General features: G+C 57.5%; 1 protein-coding gene across 14 annotated transcripts in view; it reads left to right on the top strand.

Moving 5' to 3' along the window:
- Iqce (IQ motif containing E) overlaps positions 1-12,579 on the top strand; it is a 36,175-nt gene extending 23,596 nt beyond the window's left edge. For 8 of the 14 annotated variants that reach the window (XM_074075402.1, XM_074075408.1, XM_074075406.1 and 5 more), the window contains 7 exons: positions 913-1,083; positions 1,363-1,383; positions 6,109-6,219; positions 6,721-6,842; positions 7,697-7,794; positions 8,562-8,651; positions 10,033-10,247. In XM_074075402.1, the coding sequence (XP_073931503.1) occupies positions 913-1,083; positions 1,363-1,383; positions 6,109-6,219; positions 6,721-6,842; positions 7,697-7,794; positions 8,562-8,651; positions 10,033-10,232 (813 nt within the window). In that variant the 3' untranslated portion in view covers positions 10,233-10,247. Of the gene's footprint in view, positions 1-912; positions 1,084-1,362; positions 1,384-6,108; positions 6,220-6,720; positions 6,843-7,696; positions 7,795-8,561; positions 8,652-10,032; positions 10,564-10,661 lie in introns of those variants that run through there. The other 6 variants (XM_074075405.1, XM_074075404.1, XM_074075413.1 and 3 more) reach the window with 6 other exon arrangements.
- The last annotated feature ends 9,854 nt before the right edge of the window (positions 12,580-22,433 follow it).

Raw genomic sequence — 22,433 nt, 5'->3', positions numbered from 1 at the left:
CCATGGTTGAGCTGGGTGGCTGCACAGGAGAGCCCTTTCAGTACCTGGGCAGCAGCCAGCCCTAGGGAGGCCCACGTGTCCACTCCGGTTAACTACAGAAAACAAGAGCTTGGTTTCCACCTGGCTGCGTTGTGGCGGTCACCTGTGCTGGGCGCCGCCCCTGTCTGCACCCCACTGAGCTGCCCTTTCTCTGTGTGTGGTGCTGCGAGGTGAACTCGGGGCTCTGAGGGTGCACAGCTCTACTGTGTCCCGAGCTTGCCTTTTTCATGTGAGAAAAATAGTATTTTATCTTTACGAGAAGAGTCCTTGTGATGATAACTTGCCCGCTAGGTTGTAGAAGCCAGTGGCATTTCAGTGTCACGATAGCAGTTACCGCTTCTTTGTACCAGAAATCACACTGGACACTGGACACGCCTTGCCTTTGATTCAGAAACCTCGTTTTCGTAAGGTAGAATCAAACTTTAAAAAGGCCCAAAACACCAGGCTGGGCGTAGCAGCTCACACCTGCAATCCCAGCTTCTTGGGAGGTTGTAGAGATTGGGAAGGTGGCGGTCAAGGCCAGTTTAGGCAAAAGCCAGCAAGCCGGGCGTGCGACACTGTGATCCAGCTCTATGGGAGGCACAAATAGGAGGATCGCCATGCCGGCCTGCTGTGGCAAAAATGCGACATCCTGTCCGAAGGTAATGCTAATGGGCTCTGGTGTGTGTGTGCCTGGCCGCGAGTTCAAACTCCGCGTACGTAACGCTTGAGCCCTGTGCTGTTGGGGGCCCTCGTCCTGGGAGGCACGCGTGCTCAGGAGAGCTCTCGGCCAGGAGGGACGGTTCCACGTCCCCTGACCTAATGAGTCTGGTCCTCGTCTGAGGCCTGACAGCCATCTTTCCGCAGCCGCCTTAGGCCTTGCGTTTCCTGCAGGCCCCCGGAGAGCCCCGCACGCCCTTGCCCTGCAGCGAGCTCCCGCAGCCCGACTTGGAGCCGGATTCCCGCAGCAAGGACTGTCCCCAGGCCCCTGGCCCCTGCCCCGACTGGAGGAGAGAGGCTGCCGCCAGGACCCTGCAGGCCCGGTGGAAGGCGCACCAACAGCAGGTGGCACTGCGACTCTGGTCTCTGTCCTGCAGGGGGGAGGGCAGCGAGCAGCCGAGCGCCTCTCGTGTGCACCATGAGCTCCCAGCCCTTGTGGCAGGCGAGGTTGAGGCCCGAGGCCCAAGACTGTGCTGAGGAACTCGGGTTTCTCGGCTGGGGGCCTGACTCACGGCATAGAGCATCTGTCTAGCAATTGTGAGGCTCTGAGTTCAAATTCCAGTGCCACCGGAAAAAAAATTTCATCTTTCTCACGTTCATTCACTTTTTCTTTCTCTCTTTCAGAAAAAGGCTGTTCTGGACGAGGTAAGAATGTTAATGCCACCAATTTCAAAAGACTTGTTCTTACTGGGCAGTAAAATAACTGATGGGTATTTAAGCACACACCACTGGTCCTGATTATCAGGCAATCAAACCAAACCTTGACATTAAGCTCAAAATACATAAGTTGTAGAAGCATCAAAAGAATATTTGAGGAATTTCACACTTTCTAAATTCACTCACTCAGGGCCAGGCGTGGTGGTGCACGCCTGTAATCCTCGCTTTTGGGAGGCAGGAGAATCATGGTCCAAGGCCAACCCAGGCAAAAGCACAAGTCCCTACCTCAAAAACAAACTGAACGCAAAAGGCCTGCGGTGCGGCTCCCATGGTAGAGCGCCTGCCCAGCAAGCACTGTGCCCTGAGTGCAAATGTCATTCCTTAACACCTGCACCCATACCCACTGTCAGTCCTGTGTCTGACCGTCTGAGGGTCACCGTCACCCAGACGCCTGTCAGGCGGCACGAGGGCGAGGGTGGAGGTCCCTGGGGGGGCCTGGGGAGGGAGCACGGGGCATCGTGGGCGGGACGGTGGCGGCAGGAGGAGGCTCGGCAGACTGGTGGCTGGGGAGGATCGGAGCCAGGTCACAGGGGTCCTTGGAGCAGCCAAGAGCGGAGGGATTTTCTACAGAGCATTCTGAGTCACCGCCTTGTGCCCTGGAGGCGCAAAGACCTGAAGCTTCTCGCTCAGGTCCTGGAGGCCTCAGCCTCCCGCTGGCTCCTCCAGACCCCGCTGGGCAGTGAGTTTGTGTTGGTCACAGGGAAGCTCTGGGGGCTTGGATCTCCTCACCACCTTTCTCCTGCCACCAAGCTCTGGCTGCTCTGGCTGACCCGATGGCCTGGGTGACCTGTGCACTGCCCAGCCCCCTGGGACAGGCAGGGCCAGAGCTCGGCCTTGGCCAGTGCTGACCTCCTGCCCTGCTCTCTGCCTTAACCTGGGCTCCTTGGTCATTCACCCAGTGCTGACCGGGCCCAAGGCTTCCGGGAAGACAGTCCAGCATTTGTGTCCAGTGACAGTGGCACTAGTTGCCTTCGCCAGTGTGTTCTATCATGCCAACCTGAGCAAGGTCCCCTGCTTACCGCTGGCCTGTCCTCAGCCTCGGGTCCCTTGGCCCCCTTCAGGAGCCACCTGGGTCAGTCTTGGCCTCCCCACCCCACCTGCCCCACCTCTTGCTGCTTTCCAGCCCCCAGGTGCCACCCTCGTCCTCTCCAGCTGCTGTGGCCATTTCAGGTCCCACTGTCCAACCTGCCCTCCCTCCACCCCACACCCATGCCCTGCTGGTCACCTTGCTGTTGACTCTGAGAGGTGTGATTAGCAGACCTTCCAGCTGTGGCGAGGAGCCGCCTCATCTCTGGGGTGGCCACAGTCAGGAGCGACAGTACCACGTGGGACGCAGAGGCAGGGCGACCGCATAGCGAGACCCTGTGTCAAAGCAACAAAAAGCCAGCAGTGCCAAGAGGGGCTGGAGAGCAAGGAGCGCTCGTGCTGTGCCCCTGGCGATGGACAGACCGTAGCCACCAGGAAGCTCACTGGTCATCACCACATGGCCAGCCACTCCTGTCCCAGGTGCTCGCAAAGGAGCCACACTACTCCTTCCAGCACTGCCATGACGGCCAGAGGCGGAAGCCGCCCTGGGCCCCTCGCCCAGCAAGTGGACGGGCAGCGTGGTCTGTCCACACAGCGGGGAGTGGTGAACCCTGCAAATGCACCAACTGAAGAATACCAGCAAAGGCCGCGCTGTGACTGGTGATGGAAGTGTCCCAGACAGGTGACCTGTGGGGACAGAAGGACCAGGGAGAAACGGCTAAGGGCTCAGGGTTCCTGTTTAGGATAATGAAAATGTGACAACTGCCCCACACAGAGCAGAACCAGTGCTGCCGACTACAGCATGGCCACCGTGCTGACCTGGATGTCTGCTTCACTGCTAACAGAGCTTGCGGCTAAGGCCGAGACTCAAGGAGAGCGCCTGCCTAGCAAGTGCAAGGCCCTGCGTTCAAATCCCAGTACCACAAGGAAAAAGTCACTTGAGGTGTAGTGGTGCACACCTGTAATCCCGGCACTAGGGAGGTTGAGCAGGAGGATCTTGAGTTGCAGGTCAGCCTGGGCTACATAGGCACACCCTGTTTCAAAAAACGCAAACAAACTTCAGAATATAAAAGGGAGGGAGAGAGAGAGGCTGTCCTCTTCCTCTGCTCCCGAAGTCTGACCACGTCCATGTTCTTGTGGAAAACTTCCACCTTTGGGGACATTGGAGCTGCCACACACGGCAGCCCAGGGCTGCTCGATCCCTCCCCGCTGAATGGCTCCCATCAAGACTGCAGGCATGGGACGCAGGCCCTGGACCTGCTCTGCTACCTGTTGTCACCCTGCAGGTCCTCGGCTCCCTCTAAGACCAGCCATCCCGGCAGTGTCCTCAGCCACAAACCCAGTGGCCATCCAGTCTTCGCCTTGCCAGGAAGCCCAAGACTCACCACAATCTCCTCGTTGAGGCACCGCTGTGCTCGGGTCCCTCCTGGGTCCCTCCCTCCATGTCTGACTGCTGGGGACCATCCTGGGACCATGGTGCAGGTCAGCATGGGTCAGCAGCCCCATGCTGGCTGCTGGGGATGACAGGACAGTGACCCCTGGTGCATCTGCCTCAGGGCAACAGACTGGAGCTTGTGAAGGCACAGTCATTCTGGCCTGCCACCTGTGTCCGCACCGTGACCTCAGATAGGCCTGAACCCCAGTGCCAGCCTCCACAGACTCAGAACTGCTGCCTGGGCCACCCTACGCTGAGAGGGGAGGTCTCAGCCTCTCCTGTACCTGTTGTCCCCTGTGATGACCATCTTCCGCCACCAGGCAGGACAAGGCCAAGTTGAAATCTCGCTTGGGTTCTTATCATCCCTGCAGCCCAGCACAACCCATGGCTGCCGGAATCCGGCCTTTTCTGGGCTGCGGTCCTCCTGGTGGCCGGGACCCATCTCCTCGTAACCCTCTTGCTTCCTCTTCGCCCTCCTACAGCTGACCCCTCGCAGCTGACCGTTCGTGCTGGCCGTCACCCTCAGCCCCAGCGTCCCTCCAGCAACCTCCCTGCAGCCCTGGGCCGTGGCATAAGCTGCGCCTTCACCTGGAGGGCGCATCCCCGGTGCTCACGCGTCCTGCTTTGTTCAGGCTTCTGCTGGAGGCCTTTGCTTTCTTCCCAGCATGGACAGGGGACCCTGCCATCTTCCCCACCCTGTCCCTAGAATCTGGAACAGTGCCTGGCCTGTGGTAGGGTTCAGGGTGTGCTTGTTTGGGTTTTTTTTAAACGTAGGACACCTTGCTTGCAAAGCAGGCCCTCTACCACTTGAGCCACACCTCCGGTCCATTTTGCTCTGGTGATTTTGGAGATGGGTCTCACAAACAAATCTGCCCAGGCTGGCCTCAAACCTTGATCCTCTCACCCTCCTAAGTAGCTGGGATTACAGGTGTGAACACTGGTCAGTGTTGTCTTACGGAACGTGTGAATGAAGCACTGAACTCCGCCATGGACGGGACAGACCAGCAGCATGCAGGCAGCATGTGGTCACCACCTTGTCCACTTTTCCTGTCCTGTCCCCTCCCACCCACCTGCAGTGTCATCTCTGAGTGACAGGTGACAGTAAGGTCTAGATTTAGCATGCGGAGGGTCGGCCTCATTTCAGCTCCCGCTCCGACCGCAGCGGTCACCGAGGCAAGCACGGCTCCACTGCCAGCCTTTGGGTGGGCTGTGTGGTTCTCACTCCTCCAGGCGGCCCCGGCTGTCACAGCGGCCCCCCACCTGTGGGGCCTCGACCTCCAAGCCCCATCCCCGACCTTTGGCCTCTTTTGTTCTGTGTTTTTTCCCCAATATTGGGATTTGAACTCAGGGCCTAACCCCTTTTCTGCTTTAGTTATTTTTAAGGTAGGGCCTCCTTCGTTTGCCCAGAACCAGCCTCTGACAGTGACTTTCCTGCCTATGACTCCCAAGTGTCTGAAATTAGAGGTGCACACTACCATGACAACTTAATATTGAGACAGGGTCTCGACAACTTTTTCCCCAGGCTGACCTCGAACCCAGATCCTCCTGCTCTCCACCTTCAGAGTAGCTGGGATTACAGGCGTGAGCAACTGTGCCCAGCTCCTGGTTCCTTAACTTGTTTCTCGGTTTCCTTATTCATGGCGTTCCTTTCCCCTGCCTTTGAGAAAAAATGAGGTGTTTCAGACAGTTTCACAGAAGTGGCTGGACCACTCAACTCACGTGAGGTCAGGGCTCTGCGCTTGCTTGTCACTTGTCGTTCTCTACCATGCTGGAGGTGGCAGGTCCTCTGCCGAGCCTGAAAGGTTTAAGCCTGGGCAAGAGGCGGAGGGTTTCCCCTACAACATGGAGTGTGGATTTCATGCATTACTGACACAGCCATGGGAGACCAGGGTCAGAGGGTAAACAGTTCCCTTTGGGTGTCCCTAGAGCTCTCACATGGCTTTAAGATGTCTGTGATGGCAGTGACAACCCCTGCGCGAGAGTGGCACACAGCACCAAATGGAACCACAGGCTCCATGGTTGTCCAGGCAGCAGGTGTTGTTGCCTTTCTCCCTGAGGGGCCTGGTGCCTCTCAGCTTGGGGAGCCAGAGGGAGAGAGCCTCTGGGATACCCATACTGATGCATCAGTGCTCAACAGTTTTCTAGACTTTCCCTTAATCTCTGCCCTCTTCCTCCTCTTCCTCTCCTGCCAGGCGGCCGTGGTGCTTCAGGCAGCCTTCCGGGGACATCTAGCCCGAGCCAGGCTGTTATCAGGCAAAGCCCGTGGTTCCTCCCCTCCCTGCCCACCGGGCGTCCCAGAACAGGTAATCCCCCGGTGGTTGAACACAAGCCTGGTCACTCTGGCCGCTCCCTCTCAGGACTCCCCCCACTTCAGCCACCAAGACAAGCTCAGGCACTTTGCTGGCCTTAACCTGGCTAGGCAGGTGTGCCCTGTGCTCCATCCTGCGGCCTGGGGAAGCCCCGCGGTGGTGCCTCTGACATGGCCTTGGGCTGACTCAGCTTTAGCGGCCGGGTTGCTTCGTGTTCTGGGAGTCGAGTGGCACGAGCTGGGAATTCAAACATTTGTGCTTCCCAGATGAGATAATGTCCCAGCCAGGCACAGTTTCTCACACCTATAATCCCAGCACTCAGGATGCTGAGGCAGAACAGTCATGGGTTCCAGGCTGCATAGCCTGACCCTGTGTCAAAACTAAAAACAGAGTCTTGGGGAGTTTAAAATAAAGATCCTCCAGTGAAGAGGGCCTGGCGCTCGGGTGCCATGCCTGGGCCGGCCAGGGTTGCCACCGTCTGTCTGTTGCACACAGAGCTCTTCCCCGTCCTGCATCCCAAGCCCGGCGTCCCAGGCCAAGGGCAACCCAGAACAGGAAGAGGTCATCACTATCATCCAGTCTGTCTTCCGGGGATTCCTGGCCCGGGCCAGGTACAGGTGAGTGGAAGCCACGGGCACCTCAGTGCTAGGCCTCAGGGGAATGTCCAGTGCAGGGCAGCCTGGGCGCCAGGCCACCTGCTGTTGGGAGCTGGAACCGGCCACTCACCAGGGCAAGCCTTGGGAAAATTACTTCCTCACCGTGGACAGGGCACTAGCTGCAGGCTCAGGCCCTGGGGAGGCCTTTCTAGAAGGGTTGTGGACACTGTGTCAACTGGGTTCATTCATTGCTCCTTTCTTAAAGAAAGCAGCGCCGGGTACCCTGGCAAACGCCTTTGACCCCAGGTACTTGGGAGGTGGAGATGGGGAGGATCACAGTTTGAGGCCAGCCTGAGCAAAATGTTAGCGAGTCCCCATCTCAACCAATAAAAATAAAAGCTGGGTGTGGTGGTGCACCCCTGTCATCCCAGCTACACGGAAAGTGTGAGTAGGATTGCGGTCCAGGTCAGCCCTACCTAAAAAGCAACTGAAGCAAATGCCTGGGGCCTGGCTCAAGTGGTAGAGCGCCTGCCTGGCAAGTGTGAGGCCCTGAGTTCAAACCCCAGCACTGCAAAGAAAGAAAAAGAAGCCCTCCACAGCCCCGCTCAGGCTCTCCTGAGGCAGCAGCAGGGGGTCCCTCTGGTCTCCCCAGGCAGGAGCAGGAAGTGCAGGCTCGTCCCCAGCCCCTCACTCCTCCCTCTGCCACATCGACTCCTCTTCTTGGCCCACAAGGCAGAAATGGTGCCCACGGGCAGGAGAACCGGGCCACATCCAAATCTGCTCCTGATCCTGCATGACATGGGACAGACCTGGCTCCTGGTCTGGGAGGTCTGTGTTCTCCATCCTCTGACTGAGCTGGGCTTTCTTCCTTCCAGTGCCACCAGCACAGGGACAGCCACCGCTGCATCTCCGAGTACAGCCGCTGAAGTCTCACGCCCAGCGCCCTCCCCGGCCCCCCTCGTAGCGTCTCCTGGTAATTCTGATTCTGGCGCAAGGGCTGCTGGCCCTGAGGCCACCTTCTGGCCACATGGGGCTGAGTAAGGACACCAGGAGGTTCATTGTGCCGTAGCTGCCCCGCCCTGGGCCACACCTCACTCTGGCCCTGTCCTCGCCACTGTGGCTGCAGGCACCCAGTCCCAGCTTCTGGCCTTGGTGTCTGTATTCCTGGCTCCGAGCTGACCTGGGCCCCTGCCTCTCCTGTTTAGTGACTGTCCTATTCCCTTTGCTGTGTCATTAAAGCCCAAAGGCCCTTGGTGAAGAGACCTGGCCGGATGGGATACCATCCCCAGCTGAGGTCCAGTCCCCTCCCCGTCCACCCTGAGTGGTGACCCCGCAGGCTCCTGTCTTGCCTCTGGACACCTCTCTCCCAAGCAGCTCGCAAGTCACCCCCGCCCTAGAAGCTGCAGTTCTGTGAATGACCCTTCACCTTCCACTCACTCAGAGAGCCCTCCCCCTCGCTGTGGCTGTCCCCCTCGAGCTGCAGGTGAGCAAGAGGGCAGGTGCAGACAGGGACTGTCACTAGACAGCTTCTGCATGAGAGTGTGGCCTGCAGGCCACCACATCACCAGACACCTTGCGGGGAAGTTTCTGTGCTGAGCTCCTTGGGCACAGAGGTGACCCAGGGAAAGATGGGTGAGGACAGACACTAGCCTACTGTCAGAGGGACAGGTGACAGGCGGTGACAGGTGCTGCCCAGGACTGACTTGATGCTGAGTGGGGTCCGATTGTATGTCCTTCCAGATAAGGACAGCAAAGCAAGTGGCGATGAGGCTGTGGAGCTGGAGGACAAGGACGAACCCAGGGAGACAGCAGGCCCACAGCTGCGCTCTGGTAAGTGGGGATGGCGCCTCTCCGAGCAGTCACCCTGTTCTCTGATGGCACAAGAGTTACACAGTTAATGAAGTCACGACTTGCCCCGATCCTGCCTGCCCTCGACCTGGCCGTCCCTCTGCATGGGCCTGGCCCTTCCCTTCCCAGAAACCCCGTCAGAGCCCAAATTGGAGAGCCTCTGTCACTCTATGTTGGCTTGGACGTCACATTTGAAATCGTTTTTGTCCACTTCAGCCATTCGTTTTCTAGCTTTGTCAGAGCAGGGACACTGGGAATTTTGACATTCTCTCCAGACTCTCCTCTGCAAAACTCAGGGAACAAGGACCAGCAGCTCTGGGGTTGCAGGGAAAGCGCACAGGCGCTGGAGCCCCAAAAGCCCTAGCCAGCCGGCAGCCCCTAGTGCCCCAAAAGGCTTTGGGATGCTCTCCAAAAGCCCAGTTCCTGCTGACTCACCAGATGCCATGTCTGGTGACATTTGTGTTTGTTTGGTCAGGGCTGAAGTGGCTGCATGCCGCCCTTCCTCCTCTTGTCAAACGTGAGGGATTTAAAGGACAGTCATCCACCTGTCACCCACCTTGGCAAAAGTGCCAGCACACATGGAGCAGGTGGCTCCGCCCCAGTGACTCAGAGCACTTTGTGTTGCTGCTTGTTTGTTGGGAGCTTGTTTGTTTTATTTTGGGTTTTCTTTGGTGGGACTGGAGTTTGAGCTCAGAACTTCACACTTGCAAAGCAGGCGCTCTACCGCTTGAGCCAGGCCTCCAGTCCATTTTGCTGTGGTTATTTTTTTATTATAAATTTTATATTAGTATATATTTGTCATACAGGAGCTCTGGTTATTTGTTTTGGAGATGGGGTCTTGTGAACTGTTTGCCCCGCTGGCCCAAGTAGAAAAGATTACAGGTGTGAGCCACTGGCACCAGCTGTTTTTTGGGTTTTTGAGGTAAGATCTTAACTGTGTAGCCCAGGCTGGCCTCAGACTCAAGATCCTCCTACCTGAGCCTCCTGAGTGCTGGGATTACAGGTGTGCACAGGACCATTGGTGAGCAGGTTGTGTTTTTAAAGACAAAAAATGGGTCAAGTGTAGTGGCTTATGCCTGTAATCTCAGCTACTCAGGAGGCAGAGATCAGGAGGATCATGGTTCGAAGCCATCCTGACCTTTTTGAGACCCAATCTCGAAAAAAAACCTTCACAGAAGTAGTGATGGAGTTGTCAAGGTGAAGGCCCTGAGTTCAAACCCCAGTACTGTCAAATGAAAATGACCTTGAAACTGATGTTCTTAGTCTCCGAGGTCCCACTTAGGAGTTTTTTGGAGGTTGCTAGGATAGGGCTGGTGCAGTTACGCTGTCCGCTGGGTGGTGCAATTATAATTCGCTTTTTCAGAATCCCAAATCTGCGACGAGTTTCTGTCTGCCTCAGCCTCAGCAGGGAGCTCTTGGCCCTCACCGGGCAGGCCCCGCCTCGTCCTGCCCGCTCACCTGGCCTGGCACGAGGCCCGGGAGCTGCACCTGCAGCGGGGAGCCGGCTCCTACGCGCTGTGTGAGTGTGGCACCAGCCCAGGTCCAGATTCCCTGTGCCAGTAGGTTTTTTTCTTTTTAGGCTGTACTGGGGTTTGAACTCAGGGCCTCAAGCTTGCTAGGCAGGTGCTCTACCACTTGAGCACCAGCCCTTTTTTGTGGTGTGTTTTTTGAGATAGGTTCTCACAAACTATTTGCCCAGGTTGGCTTCAAGCCACGATCCTCCTGGCCTCTGCCTCCTGAGTAGCTGGGATTACAGGCGTGAGCACCAGCGCCTGGCTGTGCCAGTGTTCTGATCTCAGGAAACCGTCAATTACTCAGAGCTGGGAGATGGCGTGTGGGTCCCTTGTGAACCCCAGGTCTGAAGCCCTGCCCGGGGCTTGCTGCTTTGGGGGCCTTGGTCTTGCCTGCTGTGGAGCTGCTGATAGTGTGTGTCCGGGCAGGCAGTCCCCCGCTCTGTCGCCCACACTGCTGACCCACTCTGGTTCATTTCAGCAGAGCCCTCTCCCCTGGGGCTGCAGCCCGTGGTGTCCCCTCCTGTGGACGAAATCAACTCTGATGACTCTGACGACATAATCGTGGCACCATCTTCACCCGCGAGGAAAAACCCTCTCCCTCCCCGGCCCTAAGCATTGTCTCCAGATGGCGACAGCACCCCGGCAGGATCGGCAGGATCGCAGGATTGGGTCAAAGGACTTCAAAGGACGAAGCCTGCTCTTGAGGACTTGCTAACGAAATTGGAAAGATAATTTATCTTGCTAGGGAGGGAACAAAACCTCCAAACCCCAGCGTCCTCGTGGCTTCCCTCCTTCATTGTGCCTTCTGTCCCCCTGACGGCCTTTGTGTCCCTCTTTGGAGGAGGCCAAGTGGCCACCTCAGTGCTGACAGGCACGTCTGTCTACCCTGAATTGAGGGCGGCAGGCAGCCCTACCAAGATGGCAGACTTACTGCCTGACCTCCACCTTGACCTTGACCTTGACCTCTGAGGAGCTGCCTTGTCAGGAGCCTGGCTGTGCCTTTGCCCCATGGGGCCCAGAGATGATTCCAGTGCCTTTTGGGGGAGTGAGCCAGGCTCCCCACCCCGTCCCGACAGCAGAAGGCAGTCACTTCCCACGGCCCTGTCCCCTGTCTTCTGTCCCCTCACTCCCCTGTGCTGCCATAGCCACCCCTCCTAGGAAGGACCGAGGGGGTCTGGGAAGACGGGATGGGGTGAAGAGGCGGGCAGGTTCGCTGGTCACCCCAGGGGCACGGAGTCTCCGGTTGGGGGTAAGGTCTGTTTTGGATGCAGGGACAGGCCCTGTCACCTGGGTGTGGGAGGCCCCAAGGGCACCAGAGCCACCTGGCCCTCCAGGAGATGGCCAGTGGAGGTGTCTGGCTCCACTGAGGAGCTGTGTAGTTTCAGTTTCTCACTTGTCTGAGATTAGCCAACGGGCAAAAATAAGAGGCCCCAGGTTTGCAGGTTCAAGGGCGTGCAGGCCACCACATAGCCAGGCCTGCTCCCGGGTCTTCTCTGCAGAGTCCCTGTGGGACTGGTGGGCCGGCCTCCTCGTCCACTCGGGACTGGGGACGTCTCGCCTGGTACTGGCTGTCTTGGGAGAGACCTGAGGCTGGAGGACCCCTTGGATGGACATGATGGGTTCCTGAGGTTTCGCCCCTAGGGAGAGTCTAAGCCCTCGGCTCCCCTTTGCCACAAAGGTCCCTGATGGCTGTCTTGTTATTTAGCCTCGGGCAGGTGGCTGGACTTGGTGGCCAGGAAGGGGAACTCTGACTTGTCCACCTGACTGTAGGGACAGTGAGGGAGCTCCTGGCCCTGGGATGGGACCCAGAGCAGCTGAAGGACTTGCCTTGCCACATGGGTCACTGCCCGGCCCTTCCTCCGCTGAAGCTGAGGCTGGTTCGGGTCTTTTCTGTTCTGGGTGCTCTGTGTCACCCAGTCCGTTTTCTGACTTAACTCACCTTTGGGCTGGCGTGAGTCGTCCCCCACTCCCCCGGCTTCCTGCACGTCTCCCCTCTGCTCTGTTCCCTGTGACCTGTGCCATCCCTCATGGGTCCAGGTACATTGTGAAAGCACAAGAGGCCTCCGGGGCACCGTGAGCTGGGCTGAGGGGTCCTCGGTTCTGTCTTGGGGTGACCGCACCCCTTAACAGAGGTGTCTCTGCATGGCATTCTCCCAGGACAGCACCTGGAGTTAGTTCTGGGGGTTGGAGGAAGTTTTTCATGGGACACCCTTGCCTCACACTTGGAAGCGCTTCTGCCAGGAGGGTTGCTGGGGGACAGTGCCCATCCCAGGCCCTGTGCACCTGACCTGCAGGGGCCCGGCCAAAGGGCGGAGTGGGGTCAAGGTCAGCCCCGGAATTGTTCTCCTGACTTGTAAAATGTAGTCTTTCCTCTGCTCTATTAAAAGCAAACAGTCTGATGCTACCTCAAGCCTGTGTCTTCCGCTGTGTCCAGTGTCCGGTGCTGGTCACCCAGGTCCCTCCACTGGGACAGCCTGGTCGACTGCTTTGCCACAGAGAAAACATGGGGCGAGTGTCACCAGAGGTGTGGAGACCTGGGTCTAGTGCTGCTGGCGTCAGCAGGAGGGACTGGGCAGGTTGGCCTTGAACTTGGTGTTCCTCTGATGGTGCTGCACCACAAGACAGGACCCTTGTTGCTGGGCTTGGTGGGGTTGGTGCCCTGTCCCCACACCTGGCCATCCAGCTGGGGTGTGGGTGGAGCTGTGAGGGGCGGGGCCAGTGGGTGGGGTGGAGCTGTGAGGGGCGGGACCGGTGGGGTGTGGGCGGGGCCAGTGGGTGGGGTGGAGCTGTGAGGGGAGGGACTGGTGGGGTGTGGGCGGGGCCAGTGGGTGGGGTGGAGCTGTGAGGAGCGGGGCCAATAGGTGTGGGCAGGACACTGGGTGTGGCTTGAGTGGGCGGAGTCTCAGGAGATAGCAAAAGGGATGCCCTGGGGGAACCTGCCAGGGAGAGCAGGGCAGAAACCTCGGGCTCAGGGTCAAGTGCCAAGGCAGGCCCAGGTGTGTGCACTTCCGAGCAGGTGCCAAGTGTCACCCGTCACTCACTGTGCCCTGATTGTCACTGCAACACCTCCGATTCACCTTGAACGTGGAGAAACTTCACCAGTCACAAGCTGGGTAGGTATTCAACTTTTTTTTTTTTTTTTTTTTGGCAGTACTGGGGTTTGAACTCAGGGCCTCCACCTTGAGCCACTCTGCCAGCCCTTTATGCAATGGATTTTTTGAGATAGGGTCTCTTGAATGATTTGCCTGGCCTGGCTTTGAACTGTGATCCTCCCAGTCTCAGCCTCCTGAGTAGCTGGGATTACAGACAGGCGTGAGCACCGGGGCCTGGCGGTAGTCAACTTTGAAAGAACGTCCCCCGACCTTTCAACAGAACTGACAGAAGACATGAGAAGCCCCTGGATCGGCCGTCCCCACCATGTGGGCCAGCAGCCACACCTATGGAGGTGACCGCTGCCAGGGACAGCAAGCAAGCGCAGGTGCACCGCACGCTCCACGGAGGCACCTGTCCCTTCCACCCATTCATAGAGGCGCTGTCCAGTGGCCTCAGAACATCCCCAAGGACACACAGGGCGCTGGGTGGCTGGGGACACGGCTTTTACAGGGTCTTTATGGGATGCTGTTCCAGGCCAAGGGCAGACTTTCCCAACGGTGCCGGGTGCAATGCCCACCGAAGGCAGCTGAGGAGGTGTGGGAAGGTGACAGGGACAGGCTGTGGAAAGCCTGCAAACCGGGAGGAAGTGAGGTGCAGATGCGTGGGGCACAAGCCAGTGGCAGTGAGTTTCAGGGGTCCCTACAGCAAGTTTCTGGGTACAAGAGACAGGCCTGCAGCATTGGCAGGGGCTCCAGTGGTCCCCAAAAGCAGGAAGGGCACAGGGGACCCAACAAGTGGCCTAGGATGAGACAGCAGAGCCAGGCTAAAGGCCAGAAAAGCCCGATGTCCTGAGAGGTTTGTGCTGGCTCGTCTGGGCTGACCCTGACCGCAGGTGCTGGCTTCTGTGTGACGAGCGTCTATTTTTGTCTCCTGGCAAGGGGAGCGCGGCTAAGCCCTCAGTCCTTTGCAAAAACACCGATGGTGTCGGAAAAGGACCGCCCGGCTCAGATGTGCCAGGACAGCAGAGCAGAGCGCGGCTGTAAAGGAAATCCCTTCTATCTTTTATTTAGCGCTGACCCCCAGATCTAAATTAAAGTCCCATTGCCACCTGCCTGCACTAATTGCGGCTCAGAGAACCCCTGAGGACAAGACTTGGCATAAAGAGCTGACAAGGGTCCCGGGCGACTATTTCTCAAGACCCCCCCCACCCTCCAGGGGGCCCCTGGGGGCCGGCAGTGCCCACGTTGTGCCAGCTGCTTTGTCCGGTGCTGGCCACAGCAGGGAAACACCTGTAAAGCAAGAGAAATTGCGTCTGGAAGCCGAAAATGGCTCAGAGGGCCAGGAGGGGCTCCACTGGTCTTTAGCATTTTTTATTTGAAATAAATACAGAATTTACACATAAATCTTTTTGTTTATTTCTTGGCAGTAGGGTTTGAACTCAGGGCCTTGTGCTTGCTAGGCAGGCGCTCTTCCACTTGAGCCCTTTTTTGCTTTGCTTATTTTTCAGACAGGATCTCTTTGTTTTTTCCCTGGCTGGCCTGGACCATGGCCCTCCTGTTTACACTTCCCGGATGGCTGGGATGGCAGGAGTGCAGCACACACCCAGCTTACTATTGCTTGAGATGGAGTCTCTGTTTTGTTTTGTTTTGCCTGGGCTGGCCTGGAACCTCAAGCCTCCTGATCTCTGCCTCCAGTGTTGCCGGGATTACGGACATGAGTCACTGCACTCGGTCCTCTCATACAAATATTTTGGAAGGGCTAGGCTCTTGTTCCTGTGCCATTTGTCCAGTTGCTTTGCAGGTTGTTTATCCAGATGGCTCTCTAAATGTCTCACTCTTGATGACTGCCACGTGTGCTCCCGCTGTCTCTATCCACCCGGCTTGCATGCTCCTGTGCCAGATCTGCCTCAGGAGCCCATTTTCCTGGACTTGGGGCATTTTGCTTTGGTCCTAGCAGGGGACAAGTCCCTGCCACACGCGGATTCTCTGAATTTCACAGACACACAGTTCCTCTGAATTTCAGTCCCTTGGACGTGAGCAATGGTTTGAACATCAAGGAAAGGAGAGTGGCTGAGCGTGGTGGTGCACACCTGTAATCCCAGCTCGTGGGAGGCTGAGGCAGGAAGTTCTCCAGTTTGAGGCCAGGCTGGGCTACATCTCAAGGCCCTGACTCAAAACAAAACAAAAATGAGTGTGCCAGAAGGGAGTTCCCAAATTCTGTTTAATTTTGTTTCAGAAGCGGGGGAGGAGGTAACATGGGAACCAAACACAGATGGCCTTGTTTGTCTGGACCTCACGCTGACTGACATGTTGGCTCTGCCACTGACCGGAGCCGCTCCTGGTGCCCGGTCATCCCGTGTCCCGCTGGCGAAGCGTTTTTGCATCTGAACTGGGCCGGGAGGGGCCTGTGAAACAGAGTGCTGGCCGCGGACGCTTCACCCAGCCCCTAACCCACCACCACCTCTGCCAGCGCAGGCTTCAGCTGTGATTCCCCCACGAGGCTCCGCCTAGGAGCAGAGTGGATGTGGCCTCTGGTCCTCTCAGCGATGGCTGGCAGGAGGAGAGGAAGAAGTGAGACCGTCCCCAGAGCCCATGCCCACCACTGGTTTTCCGTGCTCTCGGGAGTTCTTCCAGTTTGGTCTGGAAGGGGGAGCACAGGGGCCTTCTTAAAACCGGGCGTGCTGGTGCATGCCTGTAATCCCAGCCCTTGGGGGCTGAGGCAGAAGGATTAAGAGTTTAAGCCTGGCCTGGGCTACACAGCGAGACCCTATCTTAAAAACCGCAAAACCAGCAACAACAGCTGGGTGTGTAATCCCAGTTACTTGGGAGACAGCGGCAGGAGGGTCAAGAGTTTGAGGCCAAGGGCTGGTGGAGTGGCTCAAGCCACTGTGCCTGAATAGCCAGCATGAGGCCCTGATTTCAAACCCCAATGTCCCCTCCTACTCACCCAATAAAGAGACTGGGCGAAAGTAACCCAGGCCAGGCCCTGGCCAAGGCAGGCTTCTGTGGGACACCCCTAAAGTCCCCAGGGGACACAGGACAGGACAAAGGAGAACCTGAGTCCCCCATTACTGCTATGGTGTCCAGAACAGAAATGACGAGGGCGGGGACAGGCTGGCCCGGCTCTGGGCATCTGCTCGCAGCTCCTGGCCCTCCGCTGGCTCCCCTTCCCACGGCCTCCTGGGTTTGCAGCCCCAAGGGCAAGGTTTCCATGGCGCCCTGCCCCTGCTGGGTGAGGACAAGGGGGGAGCCCCGAGCTACGCGTTAGTCAAGCCCAGAACGGACGCAAAGGAGAGCCGTGTGCCAGGGCTCCGGGCCCAGCCTGGGGCTTTCTTCCCAGGGATGAAAGAGAAGCAGCGGGGAAAGGGGGAGTGGCCCTAATGGGGGGCCCCACACAGAGGAGGGCTGCTCCCCGCAAATGGCAATGGCGGCCTTCTGCCCCCCTTCCCCCCACCATGGCTGCTACCCCAGGGCTTGCCCACCGGCCGCCTCTTCTCCTACCCCTGGCACTAAGCCTTGTCCTCTCTCTTACACGGAGGGGTCCCCAGGTTCCGTCCCTCCACCCTGACCTACCCACAAACATGCGTACGCACGCCCTGCACGAACCACGCGCACCTGCACGAAAATGCACGCGCACGTGCACACGCAAACTCACAAACTCCAGCCAGCATGCGTGATCGAGAACAAGACAAGACCCCCAAAATGCCGGGTGTGGTGGGGCATGCCTGTAATCCCAGCAGAGGCAGGAGGATATCGAATTCCAGGCCGGCCTGAACTATATAACGAGACCCTGCCTTAAAAATATATGTATGTACTGAGACGTCTGAGCGGGTCTGCTGTCACCGGGACGCCCTTCCCTGGCCCACGCGTCACGGGCACAGCCTCAGGGCTGATTCAGCGACATCCAGGTCTTGCAAGTGACAATCACCACCCTGTAGCTGTGACGAGGTGGCTGCTAAAGTCCCCTCTGACACGACTCCAGGTGATTCTGCGGTGGGCTCGGTCAGCACTGCTCCTGCCCGCTCACTCTCGGGGCCACCGAGCCCTGAGGTCATCACAGGACTCGGCGAAAGGCACTGGCTCCCTCTGCCTTTTGGGGGACACTTCTGCCTATCACTGAAATCCCCACTCCTCCCGCAGGACCCCACTGTCACCCCAGGCCTGGCACCCGCTGCCCCTGCCCCCACGGGGTCCCCCGCTCCGGCCGCTCCATTCTCATGCTCAGCTGGCCCCAGCCGCTGGCCGTCTCTTCTGCACAATGTTAACTGAAGCAGCGTCTCGCTCTCCTCGTAGCTCACGCTGGCCTCAAACTGGCCCTGTAGCCCAGGATGGCTTCCAACTCACCATCCTCCCACTTGGCCTCCTGAATGCTGGAACTACAGGAGTGTGCGCCATGCTCTCCTTAGAAATAACTTCTGTCAATATTCAGCAAATCCCAGTGCAGACAGCAGCGGAAGGAGAGGGAGGGAGGGAGGGAAGTAGGACCGGCAGATAAACACTGCACAAAAACAATTTTACTAGAGCGAGGATTGACATAGGTTCTCTTTGATTTGTTACAGATCACATTTACTTTGACTACACTTGAATGGAAGGGAAGGGAACGTGGAGGACTGTTCAACTGTGGAGCTCACGCCTGTAATCCCAGCTGCTCAGGAGGCAGAGACTGGAGACTGGGAGGATTGTGGTTCGAGGCCAGCCCAGGGAAAAGGTAAGCAAGACCCCATCTCAATCAGTAAGCCAGACGTGACGGCAACACCTGTGGTCCCAGCTTCACAGGGGGCCGAGGGAGAAGGATCACCGTCTGAAGCCGGTCCCCAGGCAAAAATGTAACTCCCTACCTAAAAAAACTAAAGCAAAAAGGGCTGAGGAAGTGGTTCAAGGGTAGAGCACCAGCCTAACAAGAGCAAGGCCCCGAGATCAAACCCCAGTACTGCCAAAAAAACCAAAAAAAAATCTGAGTTCTAAGTTTTTAGTACAAAGCCAAACTTGTGCAGAGATTTCTGGTGTCCTTCCAGTGACGTGTTCTGGCACCCGTGTCCCTTGTCTACCGTAGCTAAGAGGCATCCTTAGCTCCTGGTCCCGTGCATCCTGCCTCACTTTGCCGTGTGTGGCCTGCTGGGTCGCTTAGTCACTCTATCCGGAGGCCGGGCGCACGTTCCAAGCGGAAGTTTGGCCCAGGCACTGAGAGCTGTGGGAACGGGACGGGGCCACTGGCACAATGGTCCTATTTGCATTTCAGCAGGGGAAGCCTGAGCCAGACGAGGGACAGTGGCTCCTGGGCTGGCGAGGGACCGTGTGAATGCAGCCCGCCTCCCAGTGCCCTCCACAGATGACAGCTCAGGCGTCCCAGGGCCCCTCAGGGAGGGGACAGTCAGGCTGCTGGCCAAGAGAAGTGGAGGGGGGTGAGGGCCTCAGAGGGGACAAACTCTCCTGCCATCCCTCCTCCGTGATCCTGCCAGGGCTGCCCGCTCCCAGGGTCCCCGAGGGGCAGAGAAGGCATGAGGCGTCCGCAGATGCCGCACAGATCCCAGGGCTGTGGCCCGAGTTGACGGCCTCCTGCACCTGTGTGACAGGCGCTGGGCGGGTGGAGGTGCTCTGAGATATCTCCCCAGGAAGGCCAAGCTCTTCACACTATCAAGGCAGGACCCCCACCCTTCCCAGGGTCCTCCCCAAGTGAAACGGGATTCCTTTGAGCAAGACATTCCTCCAGCCAGGGATGGAGACACCCTGCCGCGCGCAGGCGCCCAGAGTTAGCCAAAAGTCTGAAAACTTAGTCCCCACGGCTGTCTCATTTCTGACACTCACGGTCTGGTGAGTCACCAGGACCCACAGAACTCCCAGCAAGGGTTGTGCTCATGCTTAGTGTTCATTTCAGGGGAAGGGTGCACGTTACAGTCAGCCAGGTGCCAGGCGCAGAGGTGCGTGCCTGTAATCCCAGACCTCAGGAGGCAAAGACAGGAGGATCATGGTTTGAGGCCAGCCTGGGCAAAGTCACACTGAGATCTTATTGGGGTGGGGCATGGCTTAAGTGGTACAGCACCTTCCTAGCAAGTACAAGATCCTGTGTTCAAATCCCAGTACTGAAAAAAAAACACCAACCAAGGGAACAGATGCAGGGTGGAGTTCAGCAGGACTCTAAAGGGGACATTTCTGTTCTCCTTGGCACTCTGTACCCCTGCCTGTATCGGCGCATGGCAACCAGTTAATGCCACCCAGGAACCCCCCACACGCACCAGTGTCAGTATGGAGGCTCCACACACAAATTAGTTGACTGACTAATTGATTGAACAGATGGTTATCAGTTAACTGATCTGGACTATCCCAAAGCCCCCATCCCACATTGCATAAGGTGTGGTCAGCCCCCACCATAACCAAAGACACCCCATTCAGGTATGACATAGGTAACCTTCCTGAAGCCAGGGGGACAGGTTGGACCTCTCTTTGTGCTGGACCAACGTCTTCACTACACACGGTGTCAGCTGTGGAGGGTGGCGTGGTCCCCACCTTCCTAGCTTTGGGCCCTGGGGAGCACTTCACTCCGGGTTTCAGTCTTGGCAGGTGTAAGGGGAGGGCCCGCCTGGGGTACAGACACCGCGGTCCCGTGGACTCCCGTGGGGAAGCCGGGGGTTATGGCCGTGTATGCCACCCTCTCCCCTAATTTAAAGAAAGGCCGGGAGTGTTTCGCAGCTTGTTGGTGAATTGGGGGTGCATTGGGGTGAGCCCATTTCCATCCGTAAAGCTGGCCTCAGACTGCCAAACTCCACCTCTGCTGCCAGGGAGCTGGGATTACAGATGCGGCCCACAATGTCCGGCTTGGTTTTTTTTGTTTTTGTTTTTTGAGATGGGGTGTCTCTAACTCCCCCACCCACACACATCAGGCAGGCCTCGATCTCCATCCTCCTATCTCCATCTTGGATCTGCCCTGGGCTTGGAGACTGAGGGAGACAGCTGGAGCACTGGGACTTGGGACGGCGTGCTTGGTGGCTCAGAGGCCCCCTGCTGCTGGTTTCCTGGTTCCCACTGGCTTTCTGGATAGATGAGGCTGCTGGCCAGGTAACCACTGGCTCGGGCTGTGTTTGCCTGGCTCTGTGCCCCCTCGGGGACAGTGCTGGCTAGCTTCCAGAGCCCAGGGCCAAGTCCCTCGTGACCAGATGGAAAGCATTGCTGCTGTGGCTTTCCTGTGACCGAGCTGCATCAGCCAGGTGTCTGTGGTGAGCCAGGCCCTGGGCTGGCTGTGTGGCCCGAGTGGCACCTTGCCACCTATCACAGGCGCCAGGGGAACTGGGGCCTCCAAGCCCTGTCCTCTCCCTGCCAGTTCTCCTGAGCGCTCTCCCCACAGAAAATGTGAACCTCACTGGACGGGGCCCAAGCACAGGGAGCTCCATTGTTCTGGCGGGGCCCACATCTGGGGGCCGGGCCCCCTCCTGCACACGTGCAGCTGTGGCCTGGCTTTGCTCCCAGGAGCTACAGGTCTGGGAACAACCATCGAGGAGCCTCAGCCCAGCCACCTCCCCTGGCCTGGAGACAGTCCCTGGGGACTCCAGGCCTGGCTCATCCCTCCCTCTGGAAACTTTGGTCACTCACAAATCTGACTTCACACAAAGGAGGGATGGACGGAGGCAGAACTCGGGTTTCTGGCCTGGGATGTGATTCTCGGAGCCTCCCCAGCAATGGCAAAACCTGGGCCTCAGTTTCCCCATCTGTAGAGTGAGGCGAAAGTCCAGCCTCCAGCCACAGGCGGGCCAGAACAGGCAGGAAGTGAGCTCTGGCGGGTATGGGAGCCCCTTCCTTCCTGCCTTGTCCCCAGGAGGTGACAGGGCTGCTGTCTGTCAAACTTGCCCTTCCACCAGGGTCCTCTCACTAGAACTGGACGCTGAGCACCGTCAGCATGAGTAAGGGTTCAGATCCACCAGCACAGTTGCAGCTGTGCTGTCCCAGACTACAGGCTGGGGACCTTATTTTCTCCTTGTCACCCCTTGTCACTTTTCCTTTGGAAACCCCCTCAGGAAAGGGTTTCAGGGGCCGGACACATGGTGAATATTAGCCAATACTTAGTTCCTTTTTTTTCTACACTGGGGTTTGAACTCTGGGCCTACACCCTGAGCCACTCCACCAGCCCTGTTTTTGTGAACGGTTTTTCAAGATAGGGTCTTGAGATCTATTTGCCCAGGTTGGCTTTGAACCATGATCCTCCTGACCTCTGCCTCCTGAGTAACTGGGATTACAGGCGTGAGCCACGGTGCCCGGCTTAAGTTTCTCTTCATTCCAAATGAATCAGAGACAAAGATGTGTGCTATAGACGCCCAAGGGCCCCAGGAATCCGTCTCCGTCTCCTAGGACCGCAATCAAAGTGCCACAATAGAAGTTTGGATTGAGGTAGCTCAAGTGGTAGAGCGCCTACCAAGCAAGTGCGAGGCCCTGGAGATCAGAAGTCAGATATCAAGGCAGCATCGGTTTCCTTTGGAGGTTCTAGACTGGGCTACAAACAAATTTTTGATCCACCTTCCTTCACCTCCTCAGAGCTGGGATTACAGACATGCACAACTATACCCAGCACCAAATTTCCTTTTCTTGTAAGGACACTGTCACTGGATTTGGGTCTACCCTAATCATGTATGATCTCATTTAACTTGATTTCACCTGCAAAGACCCTATTTCCAAATGAGGTCAGAGTCCTGCCAGAGGTTAGGACTTGAACCTGTATCTTTTTGGCTGGATACAATTCAATCCACTCTTTCTGAGTTACTTCACATAACAAACAGACTCTCTGGCCTTTTCAGAAGAAGGTGCTCAGTTTGATGAGGCTTCTGGAAGTATGGTGAGGAATTCCTAGACCCCATTCCTGCATGGGTGAATCCTGGCAAAGCTGCGAGGCTGATGTTGGTAGCGCTGGAATAGGGAGATCGAGCAGGGATACAGGGGCTCTCTCTGTGGCCACGGAAGACACTGGGACACCAGAACCTGTCCCCACACGTGAGGACAGTCTCTGCTGCGGACAGACACTGTCCCGTTCATCCTCAGAACTGCAGAGCCGGGGGCAGAGCTGTGGGGGCAGGCCTGGTCTCCATCGTGCAGCTGATGAGACAGGTTACCTGCCTGGGGTGGGCGTCCTGCCCACCCCCAGTTCACAGCCAGCAGTTACTCAATGCCAAGAAAAA

Source organism: Castor canadensis, chromosome 6, assembly GCF_047511655.1.
Source record: "Castor canadensis chromosome 6, mCasCan1.hap1v2, whole genome shotgun sequence".
In the NCBI taxonomy this organism is placed as follows: domain Eukaryota; kingdom Metazoa; phylum Chordata; class Mammalia; order Rodentia; family Castoridae; genus Castor; species Castor canadensis.
This window is presented reverse-complemented; position numbering and strand designations above follow the sequence as displayed.